Source organism: Mus caroli, unplaced genomic scaffold (assembly GCF_978045245.1).
Source record: "Mus caroli unplaced genomic scaffold, Mus_caroli_1 scaffold_5, whole genome shotgun sequence".
In the NCBI taxonomy this organism is placed as follows: domain Eukaryota; kingdom Metazoa; phylum Chordata; class Mammalia; order Rodentia; family Muridae; genus Mus; species Mus caroli.
Window position 1 is genome coordinate 48,476,604 of NW_028227260.1, and position 24,744 is coordinate 48,501,347.

A 24,744-nucleotide genomic window follows, 5' to 3' on the forward strand; every position below is an offset into this window, starting at 1 on the left:
TCAAATCCAGGATCTATTACTTACTAGCTGTATAATATCATAAATCAGTAAGATTTTCTGTGTTTCCCCTAATTCTGTGGGGAAAAATAATTGCCTTAAAATTTATATACTGGAATTCAACTACAGTATTTTTAAATTTTTATTTAATTCATGTGTATGGTTGTTTGCCTGAATGTATATCTAGACATCACATGGGAACTTGGTGACCGTCGAAGGCTATCTGATTTCCTAACTAGAATTACAGATGTTTATGAGTCACCAGGTGGGTGCTGAGAATTAAATACAAATTCTCTGAAGCGCATCCTGTTCTCTTAACCATGTCTGCAGTCTAATAAATATACTCTATGCTTGTTATGTGCTTTGTTTTGCTTTACATTGCAATATCTGAGATAGTGCCTACTCTGTAGAGCTGGCTGGGATAGAGATGGCTATATGTATGTAAGGCTGGCCTTGAACTCACAGACATCCACCTGGGGTCTCTATTCCCAACTGAGGAAGTAAAGCCACTGTATTTGGCTATATTGTTTATATATTTAAAGATGTCTTCAGATAAGTCGTTTAATCTTTTGAGTGAAGATGAGAAAGATTTGTGCTTATCTTTAAAATTATTTTTGTAATATATAAGCTAAATATGCCTTAATAATTACCTATAATCATTTGCATAACTGATCATAATTGTTAGCAGTGCTGCAGTTTTAAATGGTTTGCATCATGATTTATATATTACAGAATATACAGCCTTGGTGTGTCTCATCGTCAGGCAAGCTGAAATGAACTGCTTGTACTCCTGATGTCTTGGACTTTCAGCTGGAACCAGTCAGGCCACAGACATCAGAAAACCAATGATTTTTAAAATACTGTTTGTAAACACAATTTGTGAACTATGTCATTGCAATATTATGCTGGATGAAATAAGAATGCCACTTTTCTAAAGATCACTTTAAATTTTAAAAAAGTTGATTAAAACCTGTTACTGTTAACACCTACAACATTACACCTTTAAAATTTCCACTAATTACAGCTGCTAATTTTTTAGAGGAACTGTTAAAGTGAGTCAGATTTGACATAAGGACAGTTTCTCAACCTCTTTTTTTTAATAAAGAAAAAAATGAATGTAAAACAATTCCAAACATAGTATCTATCCAGTCAGTACTTTCCACAGATGATTTTGTCTTTGGTATTGGAAAATAAATACCAATTTTTTCATAATATTACTTATAATATATAAAATAAAATGAAGTTATAGAAATTGATAATAGAAAACTAACTTTATGTCCTGTTGACAATTAGGAAACCACACCATGTAGTTTAATATTCAAGGTTGTTAATTATCTTCTTTCAAACAAACACACAAACAAAAAAGTCTTAAAATTTATAATATTTGATGGGTCCTCTTCACCCTAGCCCACACAGTCAAGCCATGACTTTTCAACATCTATTCAATGATCTTCAGTCATCATTTATTTAAATACAACTCAAAACTGTCTTCCCTTTAATAGATTTCCCTGTGTCAACAATACTTGAGTAATAGCAAGAAAATTGTAACAGTAAAGAAAATGTTAAATATAATTACATGAAATATATGCATGTAAAATAGAACAACTATGGCAAAAGCATCCAACAGTCTGGTAACAATCAAGGGAATTTTAGTAGCATTAATTGGAAAATAAATGTCATTAATAGTTACTATGTGTTATGTGCATTGAAATAGCTCACTTTCTTTCTTATAGTTTCTCCTTAACCCTGAAAGTTTTTTCAAACCAATATTTGTTTGAAGTGAATTAACTGACTCAAATTCCTTAATAAGAAGTGGAATGTATTATTTTTTTAAATATGTGATGCTACTAATTTAGATGTTTTTGACACATTTGAGAGGGTAAACTGGAGGAATCATTGATTGCTATGTCTAAAAATATAGATTATATTGGAAAGAATTATAACATCCTATAGTACTGAAAATAATTTCCAAATGGCATGTAATTGAATAGAATACCACCTAGACATAATGTCTCATGCCTGTGATTCCAGTACTAATGAGGCTGAGATGAAAGGATTGTGAATTTCAAATCATCCTTGGCTTAATGTTGAGATCCTATCTCAGAACATAGTCCTTATGCTAATTCAAAGTAATACTAGAACACCAAACATGTTCAATTTAATTATATTTACATTGGGGCATAAATTACTTATTATTTATTATCCATTTATTCAATTCATATATTATGAGCACGATAATGTACTGATACTTATTTGGCTATTCACATTTGCATATATCCATTGAATGCACTCAATAAGCTAGGCCATGAAACTGTAAAAAGGCAAGGAAGATCAGTGCTTTTAATGAAGACACTCATAATCTACAAAGCATTTGTTGAAGAAGAGTCATTTCTTGAAATTATCAGTATAGCTAATATATAAAATAAGATCTCTGCATAACACAGAATGATCTTCTCATCTTCAGTGTTTAGCCTTCTAGAACAGGATAATATTGTCTTTGCTTAAATTCTTTAGAAATGGTGACATATTTACTTGTCTAAGTCCAGAGAGAAATTTACTATAATTTGTGTGATTTGTTGTTGTCTTACATCTCCCATACAAGGTAAGTCAATGCATAAGTATTCTCTTACTCACTCTCATTATCTACATTTCAATTTTGAATCAAATATTTTAAGCGAAACAAAATATCAGTGCTGTAAAGCTGCAAAGTAGGAGTTCAGATGTAATTGTCCTGGGAATACCCAGAACAAAGGAGACTTTTATACATCATGCATAGAAAACTCATTGTGCAATATCTCAATTAAAACCCTCTTTGGTACTGTACAAATGCTCTGCAAACAGATGTGTGGTGGAGGCAAAAATAAGGAGGGAAGAAAAAGTTTCTTTCTTCCAGTTTATATAACTGAATCTTTTTCTTTTCTTTTTTGCTTTTTTATCTTTTCTCTTCTCTTCTCTTCTCTTCTCTTCTCTTCTCTTCTCTTCTCTTCTCTTCTCTTCTCTTCTCTTCTCTTTTCTTCTCTTCTCTTCTCTTCTCTTCTCTTCTGCTTGTTTTCTTTCTTTCTTTCTCTCTCTCTCTTTCATTCTTTCTTTCCTTCATTCCTTCTTTATGTCTTCTTTTACTTCCAGGTTTTTCTGTTTTTTGTTTTTTGTTCGTTTGTTTGTTTGTTGGTTTTATGGTTTTGTTGTTGTTGTCTTTTCAAGATAAGGTTTCTCTGTGTAACCCTAGGTGTCCTTGAACTCAAACATCCTCCTGACACTGGCTCCCAAGTGGTAAGTTTAAAGTCTGCATCCATCACCACTGCTAGACTGAATGGAATGCAATCTTAAAACAAGGTTCCAACTGGTAAGAAGGACACATGCTCCACTATGTTCATAGCAGGCTTATTTATAATAGCCAGAAGCTGGAAAGAACCCAGATGCCCCTCAACAGAGGAATGGATATAGAAAATGTGGTACATTTACACAATGGAGTACTACTCAGCTATTAAAAAGAATGAATTTATGAAATTCCTAGGCAAATGGATGGATGTGGAGGGTATCATCCTGAGTGAGGTAACCCAATCACAAAAGAACACAAATGATATGTACTCACTAATAGTGGATATTAGCCCAGAAACTTAGAATACCCAAGATATAAGATACAATTTGCAAAACATATGAAACTCAAGAAGAATGAAGACCAAAGTGTGGGCACTTTGCCTCTTCTTAGAATTGGGAACAAAGCACCCATGGAAGGAGTGAGAGAGACAAAGTTTGGAGCTGAGACTAAAGGATGGACCATGTAGAGACTGCCACACCCGGGGATCCATCCCATAATCAGCCATTGCATACGCAAGCAAGATTTTGCTGAAAGGAACCTGATATAGCTGTCTCTTGTGAGGCTATGCTGGTGCCTGGCAAACACAGAAGTGGGTGCTCACAGTCAGCTATTGGATGGAACACAGGGCCCCCAATGGAAGAGCTAGAGAAAGTACCCAAGGAGCTAAAGGGGTCTGCAACCCTATAGGTGGAACAACAATATGAACTAACCAGTACCCCCTGGAGCTCGTGTCTATAGCTGCATATGTAGCAGAAGATGGCCTAGTCGCCCATCATTGGGAAGAGAGGACCCTTGGTCTTGCAAACTTTATATGCCTCAGTACAGGGGAACACCAGGCCCAAGAAGTGAGAGTGGGTGGGTAAGGGGTTGGGGGGAGGAAGGTATAGGGGGACTTTTGGGATAGCATTTGAAATGTAAACGAAGAAAATACCTAATAAAAACAGAAAAAAAAAAACCCAAGGTATACACTGAAAAAAGGGGGGGGGCTTCAATAATAAGAAATCTGCAGTAGAGTGTTAGTTTTACTTTTGAGACCTCTAAATTCCCCTAGTTTCAGACATGTGTTGTTTATGTATTATCTTATGGACAAAGTTCTGTTAGAAGCAAATCAAATAAATAACAGTTCTGAAATATCGGGCACAATCTTCTATGAATTTAAACTAGAGAAAATTTTCTGTAATTTCTTTTGTCTGCTAAAAGATAAATATCAATTGTGCTGCTTTGACTTTGTCTCTTGGATCATTATAAAAGTGCTATTACTGAAAAACACAGATTTTGATCATTGCAGTAGGCCTTCAAAATAGTAGAAATCATACTTTAAAGGTACTACATATATGAACATCATTTAATGCCAACCCCATTGGATAACAATACCTTTCTAACTCTACAAAAATGTTAAAACTTCCTTAAATACCAGTCACATATTATGTCACTAAGAATCATCAATTATCTACATATCAAATTTCAAGTTTATTCACACACAAAAATTCTCTTAAATATAATGTCTGTTGATGCCAATTCACACTATCTGAGAAGGGCATTTGTTTGTATTTAAGGAGAATGGTAAAAGTCATCTCACAGAAACTTCTCTGCTGCTTCACAAGATTAAAGTGTTGAGAGAAGCTAAGGCAAGAAATTTTTTGCATCAAGTTCTTCACATACAAATTTTTTTTCCATGGTAGGTAACATTTTTTCCATAGTATGGTAGTGTTGTGTTGGACTCCATGGACTCACAAACCAAAATTCTAGAAGTAAATATCCCATGGTGAAAGAATATTGTTTAATTGTAGGAAAATCTAATTTGCTTTATTTGTTAAAACATAAAACAATAAGCTAAATATTTCTGCAAAATTTTAGGTCTTAGAAACAGAAGCAGGAACTATGAACATTGTTTTGAGTGCTGCCATGGGCTTCACTTGAATTTTAAAAATCCTCTCTATCTTTGGTAGAATGATTGATAATAATATAACTTGTCCTTGGAAGAAAATTGCATGTATGTAAAATGTTTACAATATATAGTTATTTAGAAAATTAGACCCCTTTATTGTTTTATTTTTTTCATTTTCTTAAAAAATCATTTTGTAGAACTAGAAGTATGGCTCAGATGGTAATGGCACAGGACATCTAGTATGATGGCATGAGTTGCATTCAGAAGACCCACATGGTAGAAGGAAAAAAAAAAACAAGTACTACAACTTGCCTGCTGACATACTCAAGTATGCTCAGCCACTTTTCTTCCTTAAATACCTATTAAGATAGATAGATAGATAGATAGATAGATAGATAGATAGATAGATAGATACTAAAATAGGTAAGACAATATTTAAAGCAGATTTTTATAAAGATTATTTAAATGCAAAATTGTTTGCTATTAAACTAATTACAATTAAAATTTTCTCATATGTTACACAGAAATTTAAGTTTTGTTATGAAAATTATAAATGTTGACATAGTATATGCTTAAGGTTAACTCCACTATAGCATGTATTAATCATGTGTGTAACTTTCCATCTTGTCCTCTATATTTACACTAAAGACTAGGATGAATTTGACACATGTAGCTAAACAAAAGCAAAGAAATTATACATATATATTTAATCCATCAAAGGATTATTATTATTATTACTATTGTTATTATTGTTGGAAAATAGCAGGTGATAGGTTTTTTTTTTGTTCATGCCAAGAGAGTGGCATAAATAAAATTCTTACTGTGTCTTTACTAACCTAAAAGCAAACAACAATTAAAATACTACATATACTTAAAGTCTTGTAATATAGCATAGTCAGATACTGGACATTGAACAAATTGAATTGAACAAATAAGAATTTTACCAAAAATTTGACATTTAATACAAACCCTAGTCAGTTTGCACATATGTTCAATGTGGGAATATATAACTGGTTTTTCATTGTTTTGTTTTAAAATGTTTATATTTTATGATCAAGTGTGTCTAGAGGCCAGAAGAGGCTCCTGGAACTGGAGTTACTGGTAGTTGAGAGTTGCCCAAGATGATTTTAAAATTTTTGTATATGTGTGCTTTATCTTTATGCATGTCCGTGTTCTGCATGTTGGCAGTGTCCAAAAGGTGAAAATAGGGTGATATATCCCTGTACTGGCTACTTTTGTGTCAATTTGACACAACTGGAGTTATCACAGAGAAAGGAGCTTCATTTGGGGAAATGTTTCCATGAGATCCAGCTGCAAGGCATTTTCTCCATTAGTGATCAAGAGGGGAGAGCCCCTTTTGGGTGGTACCATCTCTGGGCTGATAGTCTTGGGTTCTATAAGAGAGCAGGCTGAGCAAGCCAGGGGAAGCAAGCCAGTAAAGAACATCCCTCCATGGCCTCTGCATCAGCTCCTGCTTCTTGACCTGCTTGAGTTCCACTCTCCTGAATCCTTTGGTGATCAACAGCAGTATGGAAGTGTAAGCCGAATAAACCCTTTCCTCCCCAACTTGCTTCTTGGTCACGATGTTTGGGAAGGAATAGAAACCCTGACTAAGACAAATTGGTACCAGCATAGTGGGGTATTCCTGTGACAACCTGACCATGTTTTGGGGGAGATTGTGGAAGGATTTTGGAACTTTGGGCCATAATATCCATTCGGTGTTAAGAGCTCTGTCAGATGTTGTGTAGTAACTTGGAAGATAATGTTGCAAACAGTGCAGAAGATGGAGTTCTGACTTGTAATATTTTAGTGGGAAAATTAAAGACTATTTTAAAGGCCATTGCTATTTTGATTGGGAAGATTCTGTGGTTCTGGTTAGCTGGGGTTGAAGAATCAGCTGTGATTAACAAGATACCAGAACTACTAATGTAAAACCTTTTCATTACTGGGCCTATTAATGCTGGTTAGCTGGAGCTAAGAAATTAGCAGTGATTAAGAAGAGACCAGCATCACTGAGGTGAAATCTGGGAAGTGTTTCCTGAGAGCACAGAGCCTGTGTTCCAGAGATAGCCAACTTAGTACCTTGTGCTGTGGCTGAACTTGGTAATGTTTAAGAGTCACCCAGGTGGTACTGGTTTTGAAGGCATGAAGGAGTCGCTCACTGCAGCTGAGGCTTGGCACTGTGAGAGGCCATGGAAGGCCATTGGTGAAGGGGCAGCCTCAGTTGCAATTGATGGTCCAGGACTGAAGGGGTTATGCAAAGGATTTGAGGCTTATCACCATGAAGAGAGCCTATGAGAGGATATTGTTAAAGCCGAGTTACAGTGGAAGACAGCAGCATCTTGGAGATGCCAGTACCATGATATGACTACCAAGTACAGCAGCAGTAGTGGAGTACAGGCGGCTGGAGCCTAGAAGACAAGGTGTGTGCTACAAAGGGCATGGCTGGAGAAGTGACCCAAGCCCTAGGAGGAGCCCAGAAGATCATGACTTGGATAACAGACATTGGATGGTTGGAGATTGATTTTTGCTTTTGATTGTGACTGTGCCCTCATATTTTTCCCTCTTGAAGAAAGTTTTTAGTGAAGCTCACAGTTAAGAGACTGAATTTTTAAAGGACTTTGAATTTTAAAAGACATTGGATATTTTAAAGGGATTTAACTTTTAATATGTAAACCCTGTGGGATTTTTAAAGTTATTTATATCTCAGGGATGAATAAGAACTAAGGGTTGAGGCTTACTAGTGATGTGTTTGTGTGTGAAGTTGACAAGTGGTCAATTGTACTGGCTAGTTTTGTGTCAACTTGACACAACTGGAGTTATCACAGAGAAAGGAGCTTCATTTGAGGAAATGCCTCCATGAGATCCAACTGTAAGGCATTTTCTCAATTAGTGATCAAGGGGGAAAGGCCCCTTGTGGGTGGGATCATCTCTGGGCTGGTAGTCTTGGTTCTATAAGAGAGCAGGCTGAGCAAGCCAGGGGAAGCAAGCCAGTAAAGAACATCCCTCCATGGCCTCTGCATCAGCTCCTGCTTCCTGACCTGTTTGAGTTCCAGTCCTGACTTCCTTGGTGATGAACAGCAGTATTGAAATGTAAGCCGAATAAACCCTTTCCTCCCCAACTTGCTTCTTAGTCATGATGTTTGTGCAGGAATAAAAACCCTGACTAAGACAAATCCCAACTGGAATTATTGATAATTGTGAGCCATCTGACATGGGTGCTGGGTACTGAACTCCCATGCTTTGTATGTTTTAAATAAAGCCATTTCTATAATGGGATAAAATTGTTTTCGCAATAAACTTCATATCTAGCCTGTGAGAACTAATAACAGTTTAATAATATTAATTTGGAGGCATTCATGAATTCCAGCTACATGACTAACATTAATGCATGATTTCATTAATGCATGGATTAAATTTTCAAAATACAAGTTTTTCAGTTTTTTAGATTTAATATTCTTTGAATTAGTTGGGAAGGGCACTTTATAACTTAGGCACTACAATTTTATAGGTATTTTTCTTTTTTATTTTGTTTTTTATTGAATTTCTAATTCTTTGTTTCCATACCACTAAGAGAGAGAGGAAGGAGGGAGGGAGAGAGAGAGAGAGAGAGAGAGAGAGAGAGAGAGAGAGAGAGAGAGAGAGAGAGAGAGAGAGAATATTTTTACTATTAACAGCTTAAATGACATTTATAGAAATAGAGAGTAATTTTTGTATTTAAATTATTTTAGTTGAACATTATGCAACATTTCCATAAGACTTACTATTTTAACTTTAAATGCTGAAGATAAGTTTAACTATGAAATAACTTTAAATAGTAACTAATTCAATAACCCTTTTAATATATACATTTTCGTGTGTAAGCCTGTGTGTAGAATATGTGTACATGTGCTTCTCTGAGAATGAACATGTGGGGGGCAGAGATCAATGTTCATGTCTTTTACTGCTGTACACTTTATTTCTTGAGACAATGTCTCTCTTTGAGCCCAGAACTCACCATTTTTACTAGCTAGACTGGCTGGCCAGTCTGCCCTTGCCACCTGCTTCTGTTCCCACAGTTCCAAGGTTATGAATACACAATATAGTTCTGGACATGTGGGTGCTTGAAATCTGAACCCATGTCTTCGTAATTTTGCAGCAGGTACTTTACCCACTGATCTATTTCCAAAGCCCTAAGTATGTGACTTTTAGTGATAGTTTCTGTGAAATTCAACATGAGTTTCAGAGTACTTGGTCCAGATAACAGCCAAAATACTACTAACTACAGTTGTTTTTTCAAAGAAAGAATATTTCTGGATAAATCTTATAATAAAGCTAACCATTAACATTTACCTTCTTATATTTTAACCATGTTAATTGAATGTCTTATTTGTAAGTTTGTGTAATTGTAGTTTGAAACAAAATTACCTGTTTAAGCATATTTATGTTTGAAATCTTGGGTGTTAGATGAAGTTTTAAATACCAGGTACAGATTTATTACAACAAATTACCTGCAAAAATGTTTAGATAATACTAAAAATAATATGCATTATGTATAAAGTTGCAAAAGATCATGCAATTTTCATGTGTATGGAAAAATTGAGATTGTGATGAAGCTAATGTATGTTTGAAAGTTTAAACTACATTTACAAATTACTTTCTGCTCTTTGAGTACCATTTTCATTAATTCAGCTAATTGAATTCTATTATTTTGTTCACTAGATTCTGAAAATTTACTAAGAATACTTGTATAAAACCAATGATAAATCTTAAAAAATAAAAGATATTAATAATGATTTCCAAGTGTAAAAACAATACTTCTAGTGATTTCAGATTAAGAGAAATCAAAGAAACATGACAATGAGAAGAGCTAAGATTTCACCAATCGATGAAGGAAATCAGAGAAAGGTACTTGAGGAACAAATAAAGTTAACACATCGGCTAAAAGAAACATACTGCGTTTCAACAAGACATCTTCAATGGTATAATCAAACATCTGGAATTAAGCTGTCAAATCTGGTCACCATGAGGTTTGGTTTATGATTGTCCTTCCATGGATAAAGATTACAAAGATTTCTAAAATTAAAATATTTGAATTATTTAAACATTGTTCATCTTAGAGAATGTATATCATTATTTCTCTTTGATCCTTTAAATCTCTAGATTTACTACTGATAATAAAAGTTTTCCTCTTAAAGAGAGACCCATTGGACATGCAAACTTTATATGCCCCAGTACAGGGGAACAGCAGGGCCAAAAAGTGGGAATGGGTGGGTAGGGGAGTGGGGGGGGAGGGTATTGGGGACTTTGGGATAGCATTGGAAATGAAATTGAGGAAAATACGTAATAAAAATATTTTTAAAAAAAAGTTTTCCTCTTTATCCACACTTTGCAAAGCATATGAGTATGATGTCATTTCTCTACTCATGCTTGCATATTGTGGTATGACAAGATAAATGCAACCTCTTAAGGACAACTTTATACTGCATAAATACTGGTGAGTGTTACAAGGAAAAGAGTTTTTGGCAGGACACATAGCTAAGACAGAGAATTTATCTATCAAGTTCAATGTTATGGGTACAGTTTAAAAAAATAGAAAAAGGGATAAAGAAATAACTCTACTGAATAATTTGTTCTCATTAATGTTCTTGGACTCATAAATACAAAATTCTACATTGCCAATATTCTCTGGATAAAATTAGACTAAATTTAAAGTGAAATTGTATTTCACATACACAATGGTAATTCATTTCCAGGGATTTTAAAATTCCCCTTACCTCCGTTGACTTATTAGTTACAAACAGCAGAAAAGAAAATACTCAGAAGTTAAGTAGCTGAAATTTATACCACCTCTTACTTATCTTCAGAAAACTTTCATTTGTGGTTTCAGATTTCCTCACACAACAATCTTTAAACAAGTGTACTGTGGAGATTATAGACATCTCCATTTAAAAAATCAGAGATACCTGAGAGAATTGTCACAGCCAGGAATGCTGAGAAACACCGAATGCCAATTCTCCATCAAAAAGAAAAACAGATAAAAAGAAGAAAAAGAAGAAAGAAAGACAAATGTAAACAATATCCTTTAAGTGGATTTTCTCAGCATTCCTAAGTAGTTCTTTCTTTTCATACTCATTAGTCACCCAGCAAGTTTTATGTCTGACTAAACTAAGTAGGAAAATGTGAGTAATTTCCAAAAATTAATAACTCCTTAGAGTATTCATGAAAAGTAAATCAAAATATACAATTACATATCTTTAAAAGGATAATAATTAAATTAAAAAAATTAAATGATACCTTTTCTTTTTTCCTGACACTTTATAGTTTTCTGATCTCTATACACTCTATAAACTATGGGAGGGTATAGGGGACATTTGGGATAGCATTTGAAATGTAAATGAAGAAAATATCTAATAAAAAATGAAATAAAAATATTCTAAGGACCACACTTATCTACTGTCATTTTCCTATCAACAAGTCTCATGTATCATTCCCTTTTTGGGAGAAGGCAGTTATTCTATCTTATATCTTACTTGTATTGAGCATTTACTTTAGTGTGAAATTGATCTAAAGTCATATACTCAATGAACAATACTGAAGTTTAACGTAACATTTCTATTCTAAATTGAAAATTTCAAAATATTCAAAATTTTTTGATGAGTTACTACCAATACTAGTTTAAAATATATATTACTCACATTTACATGGGACTTTACACACACACACACACACACACACACACACATATATATATATATATATATATATATATATATATATATATATATATATATATATATATATAAATCTGCATATACCTGAAAAAATCACACACAGAAAATATATTTTTCTTTTTCTTTCTATTGCACTTTAAGCAGACACTGGACAATAAAATAGAGAATGTAGGTGGAATTATGGGTCTGTAAAGTTTATCAGAATAAGTATCTTTGGTTAGCAGTTTAGGCAATGTTACTCAAGACATTAGTGAGAAAAACTACACAAAAGTTTCTTTCAGGAGATACAAATCCTATTGCCCTAAATCTGATCAGTAATCTTTGTAATCATATCTTGAAATGCCATAATATGACTCACAAGCATTTATAATTAATGCATATGAAGTAAAAATAAAAGTCTTTTGTAGATAAAGATGAAATAATTAATAATTAAATTACTTAGTAGATGGCCATCAAGATATTGCATATTTATAAAATGTTATCAGAAGACATATTGTAGTTTTAAAGATATCAATTAATTATCTTCACCACATTTCATTCAAAGATAGTTTAAGTTATATGAAAATATTTATAATAGAAATGGTTAGATTTGGATATCAAAGAAAGCATGAAGACAAATTTCAATATATGGATATACCTGCTTTGTTACATATAAAGCTTAAAAGTTAATATTTCAGTGGTGATGAAATATCTTGAAAATGTCTTCTATATCATCAGAATACATTCATAATACTCATTATTTTATTCAATATTAGTAAAAATAAAACAAAAATAATTTATTCGTCTTTCACAGGGTGAATGTATAATGAAAGTAGATTCAACTATAAACAAAGTTATATTTCATATTACTTATAATTGATAAAACACAAGTGAAACTGAACATATTAGGTTCAAAATTTGTGAACTCTAATTCTGACTATTGTGGAGGAATTTTATTTCAGTAATATGGCTGCTCTAATCATTTTTAAAGATTTTCTTAGTCTGTGTGATCCAGTTAGTATGAAAACATGCTACACATCTTTAGTTGTTCTGGATGGTATGCTGACACACACTTAATACACACATTTAAGGTAAAATTAATTTGTAGAAAGAAGCAGTGATGTTTGAAAGTCATGTCTACTTGAGGGGTAGACAAAGTGACAGAGAAAGATTTAACAGAATGAGTCAGAGATAGGATATAACCAATTCTCATGAAAACAGCACAGGAAAGAGAGGTGATTTGAAAGGAGGTGTGGGAGTTTTAGCTGGAAAATTTACAGAGAAAAGCTGCAGGTAAAGATAGAATGATCCAGAGAATGAGGAGGCGCCAGAAGACTGGAACCAGTGGCCTGAGTTAGTTTGAAGCCAAACAGAGCAATTCAGTGAGAAGCCAGATTGGATCAGGCAGCTTCCAGAGGAGTTTGAGCCAGGACAGCTGAGTTTAACCAGCCAGCCAGAGTTCAGAAGGAACTAGAAAGGATGAACTTATTCAGCAATAAGCCTCTGAGCAAACAATAACCTCAGTCAAATAAAAGATAATTTTATAGATTATAATTTTTTACTCAGGTGTAAGATTTAAATGATAAAAAAATTGAAAGTACTAGATGCCTTACAATAATGGATCATGTACAAATTTTCAATGAGCCAGGAGAACTTTTAAATTCAATTTTATATTTTTCTGGTTAAAATTAAAATACATTTTGACTGTTTATTTTATCTACAATTTTATAAAAGTAGCCAGAGGACAGTGACATGATGATTTATATACAAGTAATAGTGGACTTGCCATTCTTCTTAAAATGAAGATTTAAAGAAAAAAGTGTTCAGGTACCAATAATATATTTTTTTTATTGATTATTTTATTTATTTACATTTCAAATGTTGTCCCCCTTCTCAGTCTCCCCTTCAAATATCCCCGATCAAATCCCCCCTCTCTTTTGCCTCTAAGAGGGAACTCCCCCCACCAACCTACTCCCACCTCACCCATCTAGCAACCCCTTCGCTGGGGAAACAAGTCTCCACAGGACCAAGCACCTCCACCTGCTTCATATGTAGTGGGAGCTGTGGAGCCACCCATGTATACTCGTTGGTTAGTGGTTTATTCCCTGGGAACTCTGAGGGTCCTGATAATTGATATTATTGTTCTTTCTTGGGGGTTGCAATCCCCTTTAGCTCCTTCAGTCATTCTCTAGTTCTTGGGGTCTCCAGGCTCAATCCAATGGATGGCTGTGAGTATCTTCATCTTTCTTAATCAGGTGCTGGCTGATATTGCCAATATTTTAACATGAAGGGGTATTGTATTTTGTCAAATGACTTTTCAGCTTATAATGAGATAATCATTTTTTTTCTTTGAGTTTGTTTATATAGTAGATTACAGAAATGGATTTTTTTATATTAAACTATCCCTGCTTCCCTATGATGAAACTTACTTGATCATGGTGAATGTTGGTTTTGCTATGTTTTTGGATTCGGTTTGGTACAATTTTATTGAGTACTTTTGCATCGATATTCATAAGTGAAACTGTTCTGTAATTCTCTTTTAGTTTTGGTTCTTTGTGTGGTTTAGATATCAGAAAAACTGTGGCTTCATAGAATGAATTAGGTAGTGTTCCTTCTGTTTCTATTTTATAGAATAATTTGAGGAATGTTGGTATTTGCTTTTCTTTGAAGGTTTGGACAAATTCCATGCTAAAAATCAAAATGAAAATGCAGATCACGTACCTCCAACTTATAATAGATTAGGATATACATTACCATTCCAAAAGGGAGGAAAGGAAGCATTGTGGGAAAATACTAGACCAGAGAACTAAAACCATCTGAGCAAACTCCAGACTATGCATCTCCATGTCTGATGTCAAAGTACTCTTCATATCTTCAATCCCTTTTAGCTTCACTGACTGAAGCAGACTTATTTCTCTTGCACTGGTGCCACTCCCTGATAGCAGCTTTCCTTGGTAGGTATTCTACAAATCTGCTTTCTCCAACATCTTGATGTCTCCAAGACAACTCAGGCTTCACCCTCACCACTTCAAACAATGGTTTCTCTTGGCCTCCATAAAGGGATGTCTTTTGCATATGCCTAGCCTCAGTGGCTTTTCTTGGTCTTGGAAGGAGATTCTATAACCTCTTTCTTTCATCCTGACCTTGAAACCTAGAACCACATGTCTGAAGCTCCCAAGTTTTCTGCTTGCTGGGGAAGAAACATGACCCCTTCCTTCAATTATATTTTCCCACTACTTCTGATTTCTATGATTTCATTTGCTGTCTAACTTTAGATATCTTGCAAGTCACACTGTAGATCAGGCTGGCCATGAACACAAAGATCTACCTGTCTGTGCCTTCTGAGTGTTACCATTAAAGGTGTGTACAACCACACCAGGCCTTAACATTTTAAAATAACGTTTTACTTAAAAAAAAAATCTTCTTCACAGTTAGAAGCTTAGCTGCTTAGAGTCTTCATAAACTTAGCATAACTCATTACTTTAATCTGTTTATACTTCCTGGTGTCCCCTTTTTTTCTCAAACTTTACATTTTGTAATGGTCTTTGACCAGCTTGCTCATTTTCATTATATACCTGCATAACTGTAGCCACTAATAACAATGCTAGGCTGTCTGAAAATCTCCTTTATTAAAGCTGTCAATTCATAATTCTTCAATTTACCTCAAACAATTTTTTGAAAAGGACAGAAAGAAGCCACATTCTTTGCCAAGATATTAGAATAAACATCTCTGGCCCACATACCAATTTTCTTCTCTTGTGAAAGCGCTTGAGCTAGGCCCTCACAGTTCAAATAACTCATCAACACTGTCTTTCATAATCCTACTAGTATGGCCAATCAAGCCATGCTTAAAGCATTCAACTGCTTTCCTACCCAAAGTCCCCCAAATGTTCCCAATTCCTTCAAGCAGAAGCATACTCAGACCTATTACAGCAATACTCTAGTTCCTGGTACCTACTTCTGTTTTAGTGTTTTATTCCTGTGAAGAGGCATTATGCACACTGCATATCTTATAATGTAAAGCATTTAATTGAGGGTGGCTTACAGTTCAGGGGCTTAGTTCATTATCATGGTCGGAAGCTTGGCGGCAGGCAGGGAGGCATGGTGCTGGAAAGGTAGTTGATAGTTATATATCTAGATAAGCAGGCAGGAGGAAGAGAGAGCCACATGTCTTAGCTTAAACATTTGAAACCTAAAAGCTCAGCCCCAATGACACATTTCCTTCAACAAGGCCATAACTATTCCAAAAGTGCCACACATCCTAATAGTGGTATTCCCTATGAGTCTTGATTCAAACCACCATAGAACCTGCTACTGATTGGATGACCAAAATCTAGAGATGAGATAGTAAGAGACCGAAGGTAAAACTAAATACTATTATTGATTCTTTAAAAACAATGATCTTTAAAAAATATCTCCTAACTATATTTTATTTATTTATTTATTTATTTATTTATTTATTTATTTATTTATTTATTGTTTTTCAAGACAGAGTTTCTCTGTAAAGCCCTGTCTGTCCTAGAACTCACTCTAGACCAGGCTGGCCTCAAACTCAGAAATCCTGCCTCTGCCTCCCAAGTGCTGGGATTAACATCATGTACCACCACTGTCTATCTATAATTTTTTGGCTGTTGTTCTCTTATACACATAGATCAGTGCTTCATTCAGCCATTATGAAAGAAGCTTCTTCCTACAGCAGATGGGAGCAAATTCAGACTCACAAGCAGATATTACTCAAAGAAATGGAGACCTTAGAACATACAGGTCTGAATAGGATGTCTCCATTAAGTTCACACCCTTAGATATCATAGAACCCCACAGAAGAGGAAGAAGAGAGAGAAGAAAAGGCAGAAGGGATGGAGACTTCCAGGAGAACAAAGATCCAAAAAAATTAACCGAGTAAAGCTCATATGAATTCTTAGAGACTAAAGCAGAAAGCCCAAGGTCAACAACATGGTGTTCAGAAGGTTCTATGTATATATATTATACCTTTCAGTTAAGTATCTCTATAGGATTCCTGAGTGTGTGATCTAGTGGGTCTCTAATTCTTGTACCTATGCTTGGTTCTTTTTCTTCTGTTGGTTTGCCTTATTCAAATTCAATATGATGGGTTTTGTTTTATCTTATTTTATATTGTTTTGTTATGTTTTAATGTTGTCTTCAGAAACCACTGTTTTCTGAGAGACAGAAAAGAAGTGGATCAGGATTGGAAGGGAGGTGGTAGAAACTGGGAGGAATAGAAAGAGAGGTAACTGTAATCAGAACATATTGTATAAGACAAGAGTCTATTTTCAATAAAATGTGGAAAAGAAAACAAACAAACTGAAACAAAAAGTAAAAGGGCATCCCCTTTGCTCACCTTGAACACTAAAAGGGATCAGATTAGAACATTCTTCCTATTTCTCAAGCCAAACTTTTCTTGAGCATGTATAAGAAATACATGTCCTTAAGGACAAGTTTCTATACTGACAACATAGTGCTGAAGTAGTTATTTGAGTAAGTTAAAACATGGCTGACAGTAGACATCGTAAATAATTATGAGACAGCACACCATGGCTGACACTGGAAGTCTCCTTGTGTATCCCAAGGTGATAAAGTGATGACAACCCCCCCCCCCCCCCGCCCCAGAGCTCTGGCCTGGACCAGATACGTCATCAGTGGGAGCCCGTGTGAGTGGGCTGCAACCAATGAAGGGTTGCTAGGATACATAGTCCGGTACAAAGGGAGACGTTGGGCATTGGTCTTGGACTTGAGGCCCACAGCCCAGCAGCAGGTCAGCAGAGAGCAATCAGGTCAGCAGAAAGCAGCCAAGTGGAGCCAAGTCATCCTGTGACATCGCACTCTGAGGCCACCATGCCAAGGAGCACAGGGAACAGTCTTCAGGTCGCCGCCACCGTCGCTCCCGCACCTCCAGAGCTGAGCTAATCTTTGCCGTGAGCCTGGTGGAACAGCGTCTGAGGGAGGTTAGCCGTGCCCAGAGGCTCAGTGATACGGTGCCCATCTTCCTGGCAGCAATCCTGGAGTTCCTCACCCGCAGGTTGCTGGAGCTTGCGGGCAATGAGGCCCAACACAGAGGTACCCAGAGGCGCATCACTCCTGAACTGCTGGACTTGGTGGTCTACAGCAATATGGAGCTAAGTGATGTGTTCCAATTCATCACCATCTCCCAGGTGGATCCAGCTCATCGTTAGCTACCAGCTTCTGCTGCTTCTTGGCTCTGCTTGGCTGACCTGCTCATCTGCTAGTCTGTTATAAATCAGTTAGTCCTGCCCAGCCTTTCCCACAGACAGCCCTGAATGGCTGATCAGCTCCATTCTAACCCTCTCCCAATTGTGTTCTTATTAAATAAAGCTTTATTTTGAAAAAAAAATGTTTCCGTATTTGATTCTGTATAAGGCTGATGTACCTATTTATCTAATTCCTTCTCACCATGGTTAGGATATATAATGAGCATTTCTTTTTTTTCCCCACATTTTTTATTAGATATTTTCTTCATTTACATTTCAAATGCTATCCCAAATGTCCCCTATAACCTCCCCCCAGCCCCCGCTCCCCTACCCACCCACTCCCACTTCTTGGCCCTGGCGTTCCCCTGTACTGGGGCATATAAAGTTTGCTAGACCAAGAGGCCTCTCTTCCCAATGATAGCCGATTAGGACATCGTCTGCTATCTATGCAGCTAGACACACAAGCTCTGGAGGTACTGATTAGTTCGTATTCTTGTTCCACCTATAGGGTTGCAGACCCCTTCAGCTCCTTTGATACTTTCTCTAGCTCCTATATTGGGGGCCCTGTGTTCCATCATATAGCTAACTGTGAGCATCCACTTCTGTATTTGCCAGGCACTGGCAAAGCCTCACAGGAGACAGTTATATCAGGTTCCCTTCAGCAAAATCTTGCTGGCATATGCAATAGTATCTGCTTTTGGTGGCTGATTATGGGATGGAACCCCAGGTGGGGCAGTCTCTGGATGGTCCATCCTTTCGTCTTAGCTCCAAACTTTGTCTCTGCAACTCCTTCCATGGATATTTTATTCCGTATTCTAGGGAGAAATGAAGTATCCACGCGTTGGTCTTCCTTCTTGATTTTCTTGTGTTTTGGAAGTTTTATCTTGGGTATTCTATATTTCTGGGCTAATATCCACTTATCAGTGAGTGCATATCAAGTGACTTCTTTTGTGATTGGGTTACCTCACTTAGGATGATATCCTCCAGATACATCCATTTGCCCAAGAATTTCATGAATTCATTGTTTTTAATAGCTGAGTAGTACTCCATTGTGTAAATGTACCACATTTTCTGTATCCATTCCTCTGTTGAGGGATATCTGGGTTTTTTCCTGCTTCTTGCTATTATAATAGGGCTGCTATGAACATAGTGGAGCATGTGTCCTTATTACCAGTTGTAACATCTTCTGGGTATATGCCCAGGAGAGGTATTGCTGAATCTAGCGGTAGTACTATGTCCAGGAACCGCCAGATTGATTTACAGAGTGGTAAACAAAGTAAACAGAGTAAACAAAGATTTCTCAACTGAGGAATACGAAAGGGCTGAGAAGCAATTGAAAAAAATTGCATTCAACAGACTTAATGATCAGGGAAATGATCAGGGAAATGCAAATCAAAACAACTCTGAGATTCCACCTCACACCAGTCAGAATGGCTAGGATCAAAAATTCAGGTGACAGCAGATGCTGGCAAGGATGTGGAGAAAGAGGAACACTCCTGCATTGCTGGTGGGATATTAAGATTTCTTAAACTGTGAAAAAAACTATACTAATTATTTTAACTTATTACTTTTGCCAATGATGTCTCTAATTCAAAACATTTAATTTATTTTTACTGTTCTTCAAATTATACCCATTATAAATAATCCTGCTATCTATTTGTAATAGAAAATAATGAAGATAGTCAATGTCTTCTACTCAAAATTATTTAAATTCCTGGTACAGTGATTACAGATGCATTGACAATTTCTGAAATTCTCAAAATATTAATGAAATACACATTTATCTTTCAGAAATTTATGATCAAATAGTATGATACATTTTAATACATGAATTCATTTTAATAGAATCTTCATTAAAATTAATGTATCATAACTGAGTCATTTTCATTAAGGACAGTTACTAACACTGTTTCATTTGGGGGTACTTCTGTTAAAGTTAGATCAGAAGTCTCAATTTTATGTCTTATTTTTTGCAGGAATATGCATTATTCATGAAGACATTTCTGGCACTAATATTATATAATGACCTTGAAAATCTTTATGTGTGGAAAAAGTAGAAGTATCTACTTTCATAGTTTGCCATAATTTATATGCAAATAAGAAAATAGGATTTTCTACCTTTTCAGTAAATCTACTGAGAAACAATTTTAATTAGTAGGTGGAACCATGTAAAACCACAGATTTTTTAAAATATAAAAATAATTTTTATGTTTCAAGTTAATATGTTCAAGACTTGCCAACATTAAATTTCCTACCTAAATGATTATTTAAATTAAGAAAAAGTTACTCCAATATCTAAGGAATATACAAGCTAGGTCTGTAAGAATTTTTTTCATGCTGGTATACATTAGTAAACATGGGAAAACTGTTTAAATGTGTGAGCTTTCTTGATGTTGTGATATTGGTGTAGGTGAGAAGTCAGATGTTTACACAGCAAAGAAAAAATATTTATACAAGAGTTATTAAACAGAGAGTCAAAATAGAAATGGTAATGACAATTGTAAAGTAAAAAGGTATAAAAAATGTGAGTCTAAGCTATATATAGCAAAACAGATGAAAATAAAGGTGGCAAAGACAAGCCAGGAGAAAACTTGGCCTAGTATCTATATGAAGAAATTTTCCTAGATTGAATTTGGCTGCCTTCCACAGTGGTAGGGCATGAAATGCCAAAAACTATTTAAATAGACATGTTTCTCCATCTTTTCTAAGTATGCATGTAGGGTGAACAGTTTCATGAGTATAATTTTCTGCATCATTCCCTTTTTATTGCAGAAGACTGTGAAAGACAAAGTATCAGTTTCTGAATTCCAACAAGTTATGGTTTCTCTAGAAATCATCAATTCTTGGAAGCCCGTGATTAATGTAACAATGTATTTGCAAATCATTTAGAATTTTACTGCTTTATTATCATAAATTTATGTAACATGTTTTGATTGCACATGCATTTGCCTCCTCTAAATGCCTTTACTTACATTGCTTCTTAAACTTCCTTAACTCATTAGATGGAGCACTGTGTTTTAATTAATTCTACTTTTTTTTTTTTTTTGAATTTTCAAGACAGGGTTTCTCTGTATAGTCCTGGCTGTCCTGGAACTCACTTTGTAGACCAGGCTGGTCTCGAACTCAGAAATCCGCCTGCCTTTGCCTCCCAAGTGCTGGGATTAAAGGCATGAGCCACCACGCCCGGCTAATTAATTCTACTTTTAATACATTCTTTAAACCCAAATTTTAAGTCGAAAAGAATGAATTCAACTAAAAAATATAAAGAATACATCTTCTGAAGAAATTATTGATATAATGATATGTAATATATCAATATCTGTCCACATTTAGATTTATATATCAAAATATTTTTAGTTTAAAATTATATTTTCTGCATGCATTCCTATCTCATAGGGTCTATTCTATGATACATTTTTGTAGAAAATATTATATTTGTGAAACTCCATATGAAATTTAGTTCTGACTTTCACTGATGAAAGTTTATTTTTAATTGAATTTCATTTTAATAATTCAATGTGATTTACCCCATCCTTTTATCCAGACAGGAGACAAGACAGCAGCTATCTTGGGAAATGATAATTAGTTATTTCATTTACTTGGAACCTACAATTTTATCTGGGTTTGTCTTTTTCTCTAACCAATGATATCAACTAGATCTTAGTTATGAGAAGAAAATGATTAGTGTTCATAGCAGATTTTAAAAAATGGGGGTTAAATATAAACATTAAATTACATACTCATTTGTTTATATTTGCTTTCTTTTTGTGTCACCTAAAATGTTTATTATTTCATTTTAGAGAGACTAGCAACTTAAATTCTTATTACTTTGTAATTCACACATAGCCTTAATAACTGTAGTCATCTTACTTTTCAACCGAACTTCACATGACTGGCCCAAATTGTTTTCTTTTTAATTATGTGACAGTGTGTGTTTCTGTATGTAGTTATATGCCCTTGGAGGCTAGAGGTATTGGATGCCTTGTTGCTGGAACTGCTGGTAGTTGAGAGATTCCAGAAAAAGCTGTTGGAGACTAGAGAGTTATCTGGAAGACCAGTTCATGCTCATAACCACTGAGCTATCACTCTATGCCACAATGTAGTCATTTTTGTTTTAATAAATCCTCTATCTTACATATCTTTAAAGTGTTATCTAATATCAATATACTATCATACTCAGTTTATCAAAGTCATGTATAAATATGTGTGTGTGTATGTATTTCCAAAGCAACTGAGGAAAAAAACAAAGAAACAAATGTAGAGTATGAGGCAATTAGAGTTGCATTTAAAAGCCCAAGAAATTACCAATATTGTCCACTATAGCAGGCACATTAACCCTTCTAATCTATAATGTGTGAGGTTTACTACTAAGGCATTAAAGAGATACAAGTGAAGGAAAAAAACATTATTTGTAATTGATTTTATAGATGAGTACTAAAACTAGCTTGCAATTCCTCAATTTTTACATGTTAGCTATACCATTTGCCTCAGTTAAAATATGAACATATTTATTCACACATGCCTCTTCCATAGATACTAATGTCTAATATGTAAATATTATTTCTCTATTAGGGTACATACAAAAATACTTAGAAACAAACTTTGTTATATAACATCTCATCAGATTTTAGTGAATTTCTATATAACAACTAATTTAAAGTCTAATGAACATATATCAATGTTTAACATAAATGTAAACATAAAACTTTGAAAGCTTGTACTTTTGAATTCTTAATATGTTTTGTGTTCATATTTACAATTTCTTAGAGAATGCAATGTTGACTAATGTGATTTCCAATCTCACCTAGAAAACTATATGTAGTTCCTGAAAAATTAATAGTAAATCATATGAAAGTCCAAAAAGATCATTTCCCCAGTGAATCGAGAAAACATTATCAAATGACATTCACCACACCTAAAAAGTTGATGTGCTTCCTACTCAGAACAGTCATCTGATGTAGCAAATATCTTTCACACTCTGAAAGCTCAGCAAAGTTCAAAAGAAATGATTGTTTTTAACAATGTAACATATATTTATGAGCTATTATTATTAACCTAGTAATACAAATAATTTTTAATTGTCTGAAAATGTTTATATTATTTAGCAAATGATGTTTTTTCTAATATCTATAAAATGTGTTGAAATATTTGCTAAATATGTAATTTTATATGCCCATTGTTTTGAGAATTATTTCAAATAATTTAAAAAATTGCATAAGAAATAAAAAAAAAACTAATCAAAATCTTTAAACTTGTTTTTTTCTAGATTCTCCCCACCCCCCCCTGTGTGTGTGTGTGTGTGTGTGTGTGTGTGTGGTGTGTTTGTATGTGTTCTGAATGTGTGGTGTGGGTGGCATAAGAAGTCGGTGGATTATCTGAGTTAAAGTCACAGGTTGCTATGCGTCATCCAATGTCAATGCTGATTATCAAATAATTGTCCTCTGTAAGAGCAGCAAATGCTCTTAACCACTGAGCAACTTTCCCAGCCACAAGAGGAAGTTTTGATAATCTATCCATTAGAGATCTCTTATGACACAATTATAACAAAATTGGAATAATTTTTTAAATGTTCTTAACTTTATGTTTTAATATAAGTTAATACATAGTATATTAGAGAAATATTAGTAGCAAAATAACATTGAATATTTATGAGAAAAACAAAAAAATTAGATACTTTCCTACACTTAATTTTAAGGTCATTATGCATCACAAAATTTAAAAAGTGATGAAGATTTTTGCTTTCAAGGTTTTAAAGTATTGATATATTAAATAAATTACAATGCTTGCCTCCAGAATGAGATTCTACTTGAGCAAAGTTTCACAGTGCTGAATTCTCTTGTTTGTACTTATCAATCCGAGGCAACTGTGTTCAGTATTAATTTTAAATAATTATTGCAAAACAATGTTAATTATTTAAGATGGAACAAACCTATCTCTTAGAAGCCTGTTCTTTTCTAGTAAGAGACAAAAAGGGAATGGATCTGGATGAGAGGGAAAGGAGAAGAAATAGGGAGGAATAGAAGGAGTGAAAATTTTTATCGATGTATGAGAAAGTAATTGATTTTCAATAAATGAAAGAAATGTAAAGAAATTAAATGAAGCAAACCAAAGATATTAAACTTTTAGCTAACAATTGATCAGTATATAGGTCTCACTTTTTTCTACCTAGATAATATGTTCTAAAGATGTAACTAGAAATTATTAGTTGATACATTTTTCTTGCCTTAAGTACAAATATAAACTGGTACTTGGACAATCAGGCTAACATATAAAAATAAAGCTACCAAATAATTTGGAAGAAAAACAGTTAAAATAACTGTTTTAGGGATGAAGAGATGGCTTAGTGGTTAAGAGCACTGGCTATTCTTTCCGAGGGACCCAGTACAATCCCCAGCACCTACATGGCAGCTAAGAACTGTCTGTAATGCCAGCTTAGCAATGCACATGAAATAAAATTAGTTATTTGAAGAAAGCCTTAAAAATAATAAATGATTCCACTAGATTTGGTACTATGCACATGAATTATAAATAGGCTTAATTCTCCTACTATGAATCACAAAAATATTACTTACTTAGGTATGTAATGTTATGAAACATTTAGTCCCTCCTGTATTTAGTGCA

At 34.5% G+C, this 24,744-nt stretch overlaps 2 protein-coding genes across 7 annotated transcripts in view; one reads left to right on the forward strand and one right to left on the reverse strand.

Moving 5' to 3' along the window:
* Pcdh11x (protocadherin 11 X-linked) overlaps positions 1-24,744 on the reverse strand; it is a 610,005-nt gene that overhangs the window by 569,546 nt on the left and 15,715 nt on the right. The gene's annotated exons all lie outside the window — the stretch shown is intronic.
* On the forward strand, positions 17,405-18,200 carry LOC110286366 (histone H2A-Bbd type 2/3-like). The gene is made up of 2 exons (XM_085837814.1): positions 17,405-17,423; positions 17,744-18,200. The coding sequence occupies exons 1-2, from the start codon at positions 17,405-17,407 to the stop codon at positions 18,085-18,087; spliced, it is 363 nt and encodes a 120-aa protein (XP_085693940.1). The 3' UTR covers positions 18,088-18,200.